At 49.0% G+C, this 13,563-nt stretch overlaps 2 protein-coding genes across 2 annotated transcripts; both read right to left on the minus strand.

Moving 5' to 3' along the window:
• Positions 1-197: 197 nt before the first annotated feature.
• Positions 198-2,324, minus strand: Hint2 (histidine triad nucleotide binding protein 2). The gene is made up of 4 exons (XM_038347748.1): positions 2,171-2,324; positions 668-913; positions 495-567; positions 198-381 (listed from the first exon to the last, which is right to left on the minus strand). The coding sequence occupies exons 1-4, from the start codon at positions 2,285-2,287 to the stop codon at positions 290-292; spliced, it is 528 nt and encodes a 175-aa protein (XP_038203676.1). The 5' UTR covers positions 2,288-2,324; the 3' UTR covers positions 198-289.
• Positions 2,325-5,449: 3,125 nt separating this feature from the next.
• On the minus strand, positions 5,450-13,252 carry Fam221b (family with sequence similarity 221 member B). Its single transcript, XM_038347088.1, has 8 exons — positions 13,229-13,252; positions 10,715-10,806; positions 10,113-10,609; positions 9,819-9,962; positions 6,451-6,561; positions 6,099-6,296; positions 5,850-5,969; positions 5,450-5,487 (listed from the first exon to the last, which is right to left on the minus strand). Exons 2-8 carry the CDS (start codon positions 10,804-10,806, stop codon positions 5,450-5,452), a joined length of 1,200 nt encoding a protein of 399 aa, XP_038203016.1. The 5' UTR covers positions 13,229-13,252.
• Between the last annotated feature and the right edge of the window lie 311 nt (positions 13,253-13,563).

The following is a 13,563-nucleotide window of genomic DNA, read 5'->3' on the forward strand; positions in this document are numbered from 1 at the left end:
CTATTTATTTATTTTTTTTTCTAGGTATTTGACCTCGAATGAACCACTAGAAACTAGCAGATCTGCACTCCTTCATCCACTGCCTGGGCCGTAGGATCTTTTATCCTGACCCTGGCCAGGAGCGATCACAGCCCCGAATCAATTTTCTTTCACCTTTGTGGTACAAATCTGCACACAGTTAAGACAGGAATGCAAAATTGAGGGAAAATGGTTTATTAATGTCACAGGATTTCTTTCCCTTTCCTCCACTCAAGCATCCAGGTCTATGGTCCTGGGTCAGCTGGCAGGTTTAGCCAGGCGGCCACTGCAGCTGTCGGCCTCCGAGGACGTGAATGTGCAGGTGATACACGGATTGCGCGCCCATCTTCCCATCGTTGATCACTGAAATGAGTTTGCCGCCAGGGATTGGGGTCACGGGAGCCGTCAAGAACTAAAGATCACCTTGAGAAATGGGGATTCACAGGGGAGAAGGCCAAAGGACAAAAACCACTCACCAAGTCGATAACCATCTTTCAGACCCTCGGCCTTTGCCATCTTCCTGGCCACAAGGAGCAAGTGTCCTAGAAGCTGTAGGGAGAGGGTCAGGGGTGGCTCTCTTCACAGGAGTCAAACCTCTAGCTTAATCCAGGGCTCCCCCCAGACAGGCCCCTGGCCCTGTTCTCCCCACCTGCTGGTCTTCTTCTTCAGCCTGGCTAATTCGAGGAATGGGCTTCTTAGGAATGACCAGGAAATGCACAGGAGCCTGAGGGGCCACGTCACGGAACACCAGACACTGCTGATCTTCATATAGAATGTCAGCTGGGAGGCTTCGGTCCAAAATCCGGGAGAAGATGGTTGGTGCTGCTCCTCCAGGAGCTGCTTTCTGGGCCTTGGCCACTTCACCCCCATCAGTCACACCTGCATTTCCCCGAACCTGAAGGTGGGTGGGGGGAACCCAAGGGAGAGAACTGGCAGTGATTTTCCCATGCACTTAGTTGGGGCTGAAAGGGGCTGGGCTCTAAGAGTGTTTCTAACTTCATTCTTCTAAGAACCTATTAGTGGTTCCACTCTAGGGCACGTCCCTCGATTTCAGAGCCTGAGCAGCAAAGGCTGGGTCAGATGACAGTGGGCCCGCTTACAGATCACGCAGTAATTACTATGTAGGATGTAGGAGTGCAATTGATTCCTGCAAGCGTGCCTAAAGACATCCAGCACTGTACAGGTAAAAGGATCGAGCAATCTGTCATGCCAGACCTTGCGATGGGGAGGCAGGAGGCTCGGGAACTCCTCATTCTTAGCTACATTTAGGAAATTCTAGGCTAGTGTGGGATACATAAGACACTGTGCCCATAAGCAAACAACATTGAGGTCTCAGTTCCTATGCTACCACTGAATACATAAGATCAATCCTTGAGAGCTTCAGGAATGGTTGAATCCTGTCCTAATGAGAGCCTGAAGCTCTTTACCATGTTTCCACTTATTTCTACTGTGCATTTTCTGATCTTTAAGCCTTGCTTCTTGATTTATGTTTTAAGTGTATTTGTCCTATCTGACATTGGCTGATCTCTCATTTGGGTGTCACATTTGATTCTTATTGTGCAGCTGTTGTTGCTATGCAGGCCAGGGGGTAGCCCTGCCTCCTCAGTCTCCTAAATGCTGGGATTCATGCTCCGCTTCTTACACTGGATTGTAATTCCAGTAGTTTGAATCAGCGGAGTCATGTAAGAGTTCAGCTACGTGAACTCGGCTCTGTCACAGGGTATAGGAAGCAGGGCTCTCCCAGTTTCTCACCGGTTCGGAGAAGACCAGTATCAGTGCGTTACACTGAAGCGAAACTGTGGGATAGACTGAATCACTGTTGGAAAGTGTGGAAGATCAAAGATCATTGCTGACGCGCCTTGTAGGGTTAGAGATCCGAGAACAGGCTAGCTCCCGAGGGAGAGCTCACTTTCTGGAGTGGGCACAGCAGAGGCAGGCCGAAACACGCTCCCGGCCAGCACCACCAGCTCGGTCCCAACCGGGAAGCCCCGGCTGTTCGGGGAAGCGGTCGCCGCCAGATCGCTTCTCTCGCGGACTAGACCTGAAATTGACCCTTGGGAGTCAGTGACTCCGCAATGAAGCGCGACGCGCGTGCTGGTCCCGGAACGCGTCAGTGCCTGCGAGCCCCCAGATCCCTCGGATTGCTTCTTACCTGCGCCCCCCGGGGCCCCGCGGCTGCCAGGGATCTGCGCGCGGTGCGCAAACCCGCCGCCAGCAGCACGGCAGCAGCCATCTTCCCGGAGCCTGCGGCCTTGCGGGCACAGCCCATTGGCCGCGTCCGACTGGGGGCGGGTCCCGCCGTGCAGCTCATTGGCTGCCCCTGCTAAAACAGGGCCAATTTTTGTTTAGTAGCATGAAAATTCTTTTTCGATTGGATCCCTGCTTAGTTTCGCTCTGCGATACATTCCCACTCCATTGGAAGAACTAAATATGGGGGTGGGATTTTTTTTATAATGGGCTCAGGTTCACCACCTTGACCAAGCTTTGGTTGAGGCTCCTGAGTGGGTGGGACTTGCCCGCTTTCGGCCTGTCCTTTTTAGCACTGGCCTCCCACTGGCGGGGGGAGGAGGGCGGGACCTCGCCACCTGCCGCACAAAAGGGTAAATGTAGTGCAGACCTTTCTCCGCATTGGCCGGGAGGGCGGGGTTCTGAGGACATTCGGATCTTATTGGCTCCAGAAGTCACATGGGCGGAGCTAAAAGTGAATTGGGACCAAGTTTTTTTTTTTTTTTTTTTAATCTGTAGGATAGGTTTTAATCTGTAGAATAGGTACCTAAGCTTTTCTATTCATTTCAGTCCTTTGACCACTTCAAAGATTTAAAATATATTTAAGAATTTTTTTTAAAAAATTTTGGTCAATTTGTTTTATGTTCTTGCTCTCACATCAATATTATGCAGTCAGTTTTCAGGGTATTTTTTTTCCTCCCTTAAACAGGTGAGGATAGGCGCATCCTATGAATGCTGTACTGTTTATTACACTTTTTTTCACTTCATAAGTGGCGTGTGGTGCCGTTAACTCTGTGAGGCAGTGAGACAGGTTTGCTTTGTATATACACACTTTAAAATTGTGTATATGTTTCTGCCTGTGAGGTATGTGCATGTCGAGTGCAGGTGTCCATGGGTGCTGAGGAGGCACAGCCTGGCCTGGAGCTGGAATTACATGCTGTTGGGAACCACTTGATGTGGGTGTGGTAGCTGAGTTCCAGTGCTCCTCATGAGCTACGGTATGTGCCTTTAGCTGCTTAGCCATTTCTTCAGCACCTAAAGATTTATGTGTATGTGTGTGGGTATATGTGCAAGTCCGCATGGGTGCCTGCAGAGGCCTCCAAGAGGGTGTCAGATTCCATAGAGCTGGAGTTACCTACAGGTGGTTGTGAGCCACCAGATGTGAACCAAGTTTCTGTACTCTATAAGAGCAGCAAACTCTCCTCAGCATTGAACCGTCTCTCCATTTCCTTATATTTTGAAAGAAGAAACACAGTATTCCACCTGACAGGCAGAGGCAGAAGGATCACTCGGAAGTTCCAGGACAGCCTGGTCTACATAGCAAGACTCAATCTCAAAATACATCAGTATCCCCTCAAATACTCACCACCTGGTGAGGTCTGGTTCAGCACAATAGTGTAAGTTACCCTTATATATTTAGAGGGTGTTTTGTTTTTGCATGCGGCCTGGCATATAAATGTTCAATAATTATTAAACATTTGGTGTTTCACAGTTCTACTTTTTTATATATAGTAATGAATTGCACATTTATTATTTTTATATTTTTTCAAATTAGTATAGTTTATATACTTTGCAATGAATTCATACTGTGTTTTCAATGACCTGATCACAGTCATTCTTCTATTAATTGAATATTTTTATACGATTATCACAGCACATATAACCAGTGTTGAGAAACTTCTGGAATTAGCACACTCTCTTTTACACAGTTATATTATTAGAAAGCCCTTCTTCCCAGGGTTGATATGGGATCATATGATTTTGCCCTGGGGTCCTAGCAGACCATCCTTTCTTTTGCAAAGGCAGATGGCCTTTCTAAAATATCAGGAAATGTAATATCACCTTGCCCCTGAGGCCTAGATGTGAGACTTGAAAACTGCACCAGAGAAGGGCAAGGGGTAAGAGGAACTGGGATGAGAAGAGGACGGGATTCTAGGGAGCACTGAGTTTTGCAGCTGGATCTTCCTTTGGGTTTTCACAGAGTGCAGGCAACACAGGTTATTCCTGTCTTACAGATCTGGCAACCGAGGCCCAAAGAGTGAACCGAGCATCACAAAGCCCACCAGTGTCAAACTGTCGTATGGCCTATGGAGTTCTGTCACTCCCTGGCAGTCACAATTATGACGCTGACTTATTCCTCCTTATTCCAAACACTTGCCGTCACCTGCAGCTGCTCTCTGAAAGTTGTGAGCTTTGCTGACCCCGCCTACCGTCTCCTTGTTGCAGCCCATGCCAACACACCTGCTCCTGAACCTCACTCGAGAGCTCTTATTCCTTTGAAAGCAGCTGTTTCCTGGCATCACGTCCCCCGTCTGTAACATCCCTTCACTTCAGGCCTGTTCCTCCATCAGCACCCATTAGTCTAAATAGTTTAGCCTCTTCTCCAACCAGATTCTCACTTCCAGCCACACTAAATCCTAGACCACACACTTGCCATGATCTCTGATTCCCCACATCAGCCTTCCCCAGAGCTCACCTTTCTCTTCCAGTCCCTACTCCCCACTAATCCCTTGCTTGCTTCACAGAGAATACAGATGTCACCAGAGGGGAGCTTTAGGAGGCCCTACTCCCTGAAGCTCATATGCTCTTCTTTGTCTTAAGAATGAAATTTCTCTGCATCAGAGCAAATACCTTCACCTCATGCTCCCTTTTCTCCATGTCTGAGATCTTGTCCCACCAAGCATCTCTCCTCCCTTTTGCATCCTTCAAGATCTCTTTGCATGTGGGCCTCTTCCCCCTTTCCTTCTTAAAAAGTTGCTTCCTTGATCTACAGCCTGGGTTTTGTCTGATTTCTTTCTTCTACTTCTTACCCAAGTTCCTTGAAGAGACACCTTCAAATTAATAGATATTTAGCGTTTACCTCCACCACGTCAGTGTGAAACCACACTGTCCAAAGCCTCCAAAGACTTACTAATTGCAATGTCTTTGCCTTACGGAGCCCCAGCTGCCCCTGAAATCACTGGCTATTCTACTCTTCAAACACTCTCCCTTCTTGGCTTTCTTGAAGCTCTTTTCCTAGTGAGGGCCAGTGGCTTGAATGTGGCCATGATAGAGGAAGAAGGCTGGAGCCAGCCTTCTTTCCGCTTGATGCTGTCTCTGGCCTGCAGTTAGAGCTGACTCTGAATTGAGTCTTGAAGCTACCTGTCCCATATAGAGCCAGGTCAGAGTCTATTGGCTTCCATTTTATTGTTGATCATGGCCAGGCTCAGAAAGGCCTGTGCCAGTTGTTGACAGTGTCTGCCCCTGCAGGAGGGAAGAGCAGAGGTGAAAGAATCAGGTATCGGGGTCAGATTTAGGGTCAGGCTGGAGGCTACTTGGGCCAGGGAGTTCAAGGGATCTAGGGTGGGAACTGGGATGGCCAGAGACACCCTGCATCTGGAGGGCCTCAAGGTCAGAGTTGGTGAGGATGGCATCTCGGAGGGCAGGCATCTCTGCAAAAGGCACATAGTCTGCTCCTGGGGATGGAAAGCAGTGCAGGCATGGGATGTGGGGTGGGCTGAGGATGGAAGGCCTGGAGAGAATGGGGGAAGGGTGGGCATGCCTTTCTGCCTGCCCTTCTGATTACAGATGCTGACATGGTACCCTGCCCCGTGTTGTTCCCTCACCATAAGGTCTCCCTCCTCTTCGCCTGGTCTCCTCAGTTTCGAAGAAAGTCTCGTGTTCCTCCCAGCGCCGGTCACAGGCCGCACAGAGGAAATTCGACTCAAAACTGTTGCAGCCACAGCCTAAGGCAAAAGCACACCAAGAAGAATATAAGAAATTAATGGCATCCCCACGAGCTGACACATTCTTGCCTCGTCTTCATCCTGTATCTGCTTCTCCCCACCCAAACACCCCTCTGCACTAGAAGTTACCGCGGTGCCTGCAGGGATGCGCTCCGGTGGCCGCATGCTCTTCATGAGTATGCTTACAGCGACACTGGGCCCTCCATGCTTTGGGGTCGAAGGTGGCCCGTCTCTTAAGCCAGAACTCACCCACCTCCTCTGGGCGTGATGGGATGAAACAAAACATGAGGCACCTGCACTGGCTCACACTGCAGGGCACCGACAGATCTGGGAGAATGGGGATGGTGAAGCATTAGACCAGCACCTGGAAGGACCTGTTCTCCCTCTGCAGATCCTCCCTGATCCACGTTCATCTCTGTCTCTCCCTCCAAGACATCAAAGGCTACAGTAACCCCTCCATACTTGACAACTTCTTTCCTACCTGAGATGATCTGGTGTTCTTTCAACAAATGTCCACAAAAGCACCTGGACTCATCTCCAATCCGGAAACAGTCCCATAAGTAATGAGGGCAGCGCCAGCCAATGTAAAGACCTACATATGGAGGGATTAACAGGGAAGAGTGAAAAAGAAAAAAAAAAAAACATCCTACACTCCCTACAAGTGTTCTGATGGGCTCCCTGGAGTGGGGGTGGACAACTCACCACCACACCTTATATCTAGGGAGCCCTCCCTCTGGCCTTTAGACTTTTTTTCATTAAAGTTTTATTATCCCAAAGTTTCGTCAGTTCCCTTCCCATCTCAGGATCCGCCCCATGTTCGTCAGCCTAACTGAGGTAGCCAAAGGCAGTCTCCAGTCTCAGAGCAGGCCGATTACAGATGACATTGTTTGAAGATGAACGAGAGCCTCTGGTGATTGTTAAAGCTGTCTTACCTCCCCTCTCCATGCAAGTCCAACCTTTCTGAAATGTTTACGGTGACCAAGAGAGAAGCTAGCTGATCAGGTGGGCAGTGGGTGATGGGGATTGGGCCCTGAAGAGAGTTACTAGTGAAGGGCCTCGGAGAGAAGGTGGAAGTTGGACAGATCTGGTGCCAAGAGGTGGGAGGAAGCCAACGCTTTTACTCTCCAGGCTGACACCTCTGTCATCCCTTCTGTGCCCTAGTGTTACGTAACTAACGCCCTCTATGATCCTGACAAGGGTGGCTGGTGGCTCTCCAGGGATCAGGAGGAAGGGGCAGGCCAGAAGTCATGGCTGGAAGACCAAAGGATCTAAGTTGGAGGACTAGAAGGCAGATACGGGAAGGAGAGTGAGGCTGGTACCCTCGGATGCAGGCTTAGCAGGCAGCAACCAGAGCCTGGGTTTAGCACTGGGGGTCTGGAAGAATCCTGCTTCACAGAAAGTCCTATCGCAAGTCAAAGCAGGGCTAGGCAGAGGAGAACTGGCAGCACCTCCTGCTCAGCTTCTCATTTCCTCACGAGAGCAGAGAGTATTCCAGCTTTAGTTCAGAACCTTGCTTGCGTCCTCGTTGGGGACTGCAGCTGTGAGACCCTGATGCCTGGCAGAGGTCTCAACAGAAATGTCACCTCTTCTAAAAGTTATCCCACAAGAGAAGCGACTGTATTTTCATCCATATCTCTAATCCTGCCATGAAAGAGATGTCAGAGATGACAGACTGCTTGATTGAAAGCGAACGTGTTCCTTTAGCGCCATAATCCACAGGTCTGTGCCTCAGGCCGGTGTTCTTATCTTACCCATAGTTCCTAAGGTCTTAAAACCTGTGTAGGTGTGGCTTGTGGCTTGGCTGCTTCTGGTGCCAGAATCCTGCTGTACCCGGAATGTTTGGTTGAGAGCACAGGAGAAGCAAAGTCACAATGAGTGGGTGGGAGCTAGAACTCCACTAGAGGAATTCTGAATGCTACAAAAGCCAGACACAGTGGCTGAGCGGGTGATGTGCAGACGTGAACCTGGGTCTGCCTGAAGACCAACGCTTGGCCAGTTTAAGCATGGATGCGCGAATCAGTGTCTAGCATTCGAACGAAGAGTCTGAATACCTCAGATTCTATTCTATTCTATTCTATGCCCTTAACATAGGGAAACTGCACCTGGCTCTGGACTCCATTCTCTGATTCCAAACGCTCTGTTAGAAGTGAACTAAGCAGGCAGAGGAGACATTACCTTGGATGCCATTCTGACTCAGTACACTGCAAGGCCATGCTTGTATATCATCAACTCTTGATTTCTAAAAGGTTTCCATACTACATAAGTTGTCTTTACATGAGGGATACTTCTGCATCCTTGACCTCTCCTAGGCCTAGATCACAGGGCTGTCTGTTGATGACATTCTCACCAGCATGTTCCACTCAACACCCAGTGTTCACCTCAAAACCTCTCAACCTTCGTCCTCAGCTCACCAGGTTTCTATGCACCCCACATCTGTTCTCACTTCATTCAGACAAGCCAAAACCTTGTAATCCCCTTCCCTTAGCCTTCCAAGTGCTGAGATCATAGTTGTGCGCCACTCCGCCCAGCTTGACTCTCTCTTCTTACCCTCTCATAGACATTAGTCAAGCAGTCTTTCCTTCCCATGCCTATGTCTAGCTCCCCAGCTGGGGGCTTCTTTCCTCTGTCTCTGCGGGACTCATGCACGTAGGTTGAGGGATCTTTGCTATTTTATTTTTTGAGGCAGGGCTTCACTGTGCAATTGGAGGACAAGTTTTATCCTTGAGACCTTTCTTGCCCCACTGCTTGCTCAACTAAAACTCAATGCCTGGCAAATAGTTGGCGCATAATAACTGTTTGCTGAAAGAATTTTTGGAAAAACTCAGATTTGAATATCACATATATATTCTTAGGGGGTCTTGATTCAAGATCTTCAACATTGGAAGGATACGGACCCCAAATATCTTTGTGCAGGATTGAGTACGTGAACCACTTGTTTAAGCAGAAAAACACAGACATTTAAAACAAAGAAGAAATACAGGTCTCAAAGAGTGAGGAGTGGACGGGGGATCTAAAAGAGGAGAGGGGACTGGACAGAACCTACATTTGCAAGAGAAAAGTATCAGTAATAGATGTGAGCATAACTAAGCAGATTTCACTATCAGTGGAAACTCAGAAACAAATGAGACTTAAAAAAATAGAGATGAAGGGGAGAGGGTCCCCACATGGAGGTGGGGTGTGCAGATTACATAAAGGAGATGAGAGTATAGGGTTTCTTAGTTGTCTTTATCTCTTAGTCCTGTTGATGTAGTTCCATTATAGGCAGAACAGAAGGAGGATCAGGAGTTCAAGGTTATCCTTAAAGGTCATCAATGACTAGGAAGTTTGAGGCTAGGGTCATGACCTGGACTATATGAGACCTTGTCTCAAAGGGGGGTATGGATTATGAGCCGTGGTTTGAACTCCTCTTTGGTGGGGACCCTCAAGGGCTTTGGATACTCAGATGGTCTTGGATCTGGCATGCAGATCCATACATCAGTGGAGTAAAGGGACCACAATCTTTTGCCATATCCATATGAGAACAAGGCTCCTACAAACTGGCCAAGGTCCTGGGGCCACTCTGCGTTAGGATTGTTCTGGTATAGACTATGTGGGTGCTATATCTGGGGCTGGCCCTCAACTCCTCTGTTGCTAACAATTTTAGTTACTATCTATCTATTTTAGTACATCTATCTATTGCTGCTTGGACGTCACATGCAATCTCCACTTTTCCTCAGGCCAGCCCACCTGCTCCCATTCTAGATTCCAGCCAGGTGGCATGGCCATGTCTACGCTGAAGTTCCCAAATCTGTTGGATTAGAAGTTGTCCATGGGCCTGTTACAGGTCTCTGGAAGGCCACCAGGGCTCACCTGTCTGGATGGCCTTCAGAGTTGAATCCTTCTCCCATTGGAAAAGATACTCCACTTGAGTACCAAAATGTTCTCTGTGCATTGCCTTACCCATATCCACCAGCTCTGCCCGCTTAGCAGGGACCACTGGGCGGCTTGTGTAACCTGGGAAGGGAGGGGCTGAGTAACCAGTGGGCAGTGAAAGGACTTAAGACTAAGAGGAGCCGTTTGCAAGAATAACCCAGTCCCCCACTTCTAGGTAAGTCGCTGGCAGTGCAAGAGTCACAGGGACAGAGGAAAGGCAGGAACAATTACCGCTAACTCTCTTCTCCTTCTTGCTCACATGAGACTCGGGCTTGGCCGCAGGAGCGGAGACGGTGCTGGTCCCCACTGTTGGCTCCTCTTCCCCTGCTTCCTCCTGCTTTGCAGCGGATTCCGTATCCGCGGTGGCCTGGCTGGAAGGTCCTGAAAGGGAGGGCTTGGGGATGTGTTCAGATCCAGGGACCTGGGTCTCTGGGCCTTTAGCAGAAGAAAGCTTACGCGGAGATGCAGGGAGTTTGACTGCTGGTGAGAGCTGAAGAGACTTTTTTTTGACCTTAGATCTGTGAATCTCATCTGTAAGGCTCTCCAAAGGGATCCCGGTGATGGCTTTTTCTAGAGAGGTCACAGACTGGGGAGACTTTGAGAGTGTTTCAGAGGCTGGGGCCTCGAAGGAAACCTGGGATGGTGTGGAAAGAATCTCAGTGGTAAAGGACTTTAAGGGAGTTTCAGAGTCAGGTGGCTCCAAGAGGCTCTCAGAGGTCTCAGTCTCAGGATTTGGCGAAGTGGATGTCACAAAAAGGGCGTCGGAGGCAGGAAGCTGGAAAGAGGTCTGTGAGCTGGAAAGATCCAAGGAAGTTTCGAGGCTAGTGGGCTCCCGCAAGTCTTCAGCAGAAGGGTCCTTTAAAGAAGGGCGTTTCTCTGCATCCTGGGTGGCCTGAGGGCTGTCTGTGATCTCATTTGCTTCCATCTAGTGGTAGAATAAGGTACAGGCTTCATTAGGTTGAGGCTGGAGGGTCTGTAAGTCAGGGCAGAGCCCCAGGTTCAGGATGTTAGGGGATGAGGAGAAAATTAAAAGTGTGCCGAAGACATCGGAAGGAAGGAAGCAGAATTCTGGGTTTCAGGGTGTAGAGCCAGAGGTTCACCCATGTGCCCTCACGCAGCATACTACGGTAGGTTGGCAGGGAGCTGTAATTTAAAGATGGAAAGAAGCAGCCAGAATCCCATCAGTAGCTGGTAGCAGAGGACCCAAGAGGGAGCCCCAACAAGCTACCTGGCCAGTCCAAGGGCAGAGTCTGAAGCATGTCTTAGGACCCTGGAACTATAGTTATGGAGTGCCAGAGTCTGAAGATGAAGCCGGAGTTGGGGTTGGTTTCCAAGAGTGCGGGAAAATGCCACAGTGCTATCCTCTGCTTCTGTTCAGGGACCACGTGCCTCTTCCTTTGGTCTCATTCATGTTCAAGGCTTCAACTACTTTCAGCTACATGCTGTGTGTACATTCTCTCCCTCCCTACCCCACCCCAAGACAAAGTCTTACTATATAGCCCAGGCTAAGTTTCTATGTAGCCCAGACTGGCCTGAACTCCTCATAGACCTCCTGCCTCAGACTCTTGAGGATGGTATTACAAAGGTGCATCTCCATGCCAGGATACTGCTGACTTCTAAGTCCATGTCTCTAACTCAGACCTCTTTTTCCCCTGTGTGCTTTTGGATGCATCATGCCAGATATTTCCAACTGGCTGTTCCATAGGCTTCAGAACTGACTTTGGAAATATGTGAGCACCACAGTCTTCTTTCCTAGTGCTCATCTGCAACTAAAACCAAACATTCCCCAGATGGATCCTTTTCTCTTCATTCCCTCCAATTTGTTCATGTTCTCATGATCTCCCGCCTGATTGTATAATAACATTGCCTCTCTACATCCCCAATGTATTTCCTCACTCAGTCTTCCATTTATAAAACTTACATTTTGTAAACAGCCTAAACCAACACTTGAGTCAGGCACCATGCTAAGCATTGGGGCCAGGTGAGCTCTGGAAAGAGAGTGTGACACACAGTGACAATGTGAATGGCTTCTTTCCAAGATGCCTAATTTACCCCAGGAAGATCTGAGAGGCAAGCTCTCTGTCCCCTTCCAGCAAGATTTTTTTTTTTTTGATTTTTCGAGACAGGGTTTCCCTGTAGTTTCTAGAGCCTGTCCTGGAGCTAGCTCTTGTAGACCAGGCTGGCCTCGAACTCAGAGATCCACCTGCCTCTGCCTCCCGAGTGCTGGGATTAAAGGCGTGCGCCACCACCGCCAGGCCAGCAAGATCTTTTGAACACACAAAACATTCTGGCTCAGCCTAAAAGAATAACATTCATGTTTCTTGGACCTGCCATTCAAGGTCTGTTACCATCATGCCTGACCCCCTTTGGGTGTTAAGGACTGAATGATGGCCTTTGTATGCCGGCAAGAAGTGCTCCATCACCGAGCTACAGTCCCAGCCCTTGGTTTTTTTTTGAGACAGGGTCTCACTCTATAGCCCTGGCTGGCCTAGAATTTGTTCTGTAGACCAAGTTAGCTTTGAACTGGCAGCAATTCTCTTGCCTCTGCTTCCCAAGTACTGGGATTACAGGTCACTGCCATCACTTGGCCAAAACAGACTCTGTCATCATCTGTAAGCCCATCATCATTTGCAAGTGCTACCTGCAGATTCTTGAGTTTCACCGTTCCCTAGTGTTCCCCATGCATCAGAGATAGTAGCTATCTTAAGATGTTACATCTTCCTTTCCTCCCTCCCTCCCTTCCTTCCTCCCTCCCTTCCTTCCTCCCTTCCTCCTTTCTTTCCTCCCTTTCTCTTTTTTATTTTTGAGACAAGGTTTCTTTGTGTAGCCCTAGCTGTCCTGGAACAAGCTTTATAGATCAGGCTGGCCTTGAACTCACAGAGATCTACCTCCCTGCCTCCCAAGTACTAGGATTAAAGATGTGCACCACCAGTGCCCAACTAAGATGTTACATATTAAACTCATTAGAGATATGGCTCAGCAGAGAACCTGGGTTCAATTCCCAGCACCCACATGGCAGCTCACACCTGTCCGTAACTCCAGTCCCAAGGCATCTATCTGATCCTTTCTTCGGGGCTCCAGAGGCGCTGTACACCCACAGTGCACAGACATACATGCAGGCAAAACACATATATACATAAAATAAAACTAATGGTAAAGAAAAGTAATTAAGCTCACTGGAGTCTTCCTAAAGGGCAGATTAGGGAAGGGGCAGAGGTAGGATGATGGGGAGAAAGTGGGTGGGTGGGAAAATGATGAAAAGTAGAGAATGTGTGGGGAGGGGCAAAAGGTACCAGGAGAAGGAAGGAGTAAAGTGTTGGGTGGAGGGCTGTGGAGAAACTACATACCTCTGAGCTTAGGCTTGGTGGTTGCAAGTCCTTGGGTCCTTAGGTCAGGATCTTTACCTGGGTTGGAGGGGGAAGTACTGGTCCTGACCAAGGGAATGAACGGTTTTGCTTTGGATGAGCCAGGCTATAGTTGCTAAGTGAGAGATCTTGTTGTTAAGTTTGTTGGGGAGACCTGGGCATCTGCAGACCTTCGCAAAGGGACTCTGGCCCGATTTGAGGAAGGGCAGTAAAGGGAAGGGACAAGAGAGGCCCAGGGCCGATGAAGGATGTACTTGACTGAAGCCTCTAGAACCCACACCGGGAGGTGGGGGCTGGCAGCGATCTCCAGGGCAACT

Source organism: Arvicola amphibius, chromosome 11, assembly GCF_903992535.2.
Source record: "Arvicola amphibius chromosome 11, mArvAmp1.2, whole genome shotgun sequence".
Classification (NCBI taxonomy): Eukaryota; Metazoa; Chordata; class Mammalia; order Rodentia; family Cricetidae; genus Arvicola; species Arvicola amphibius.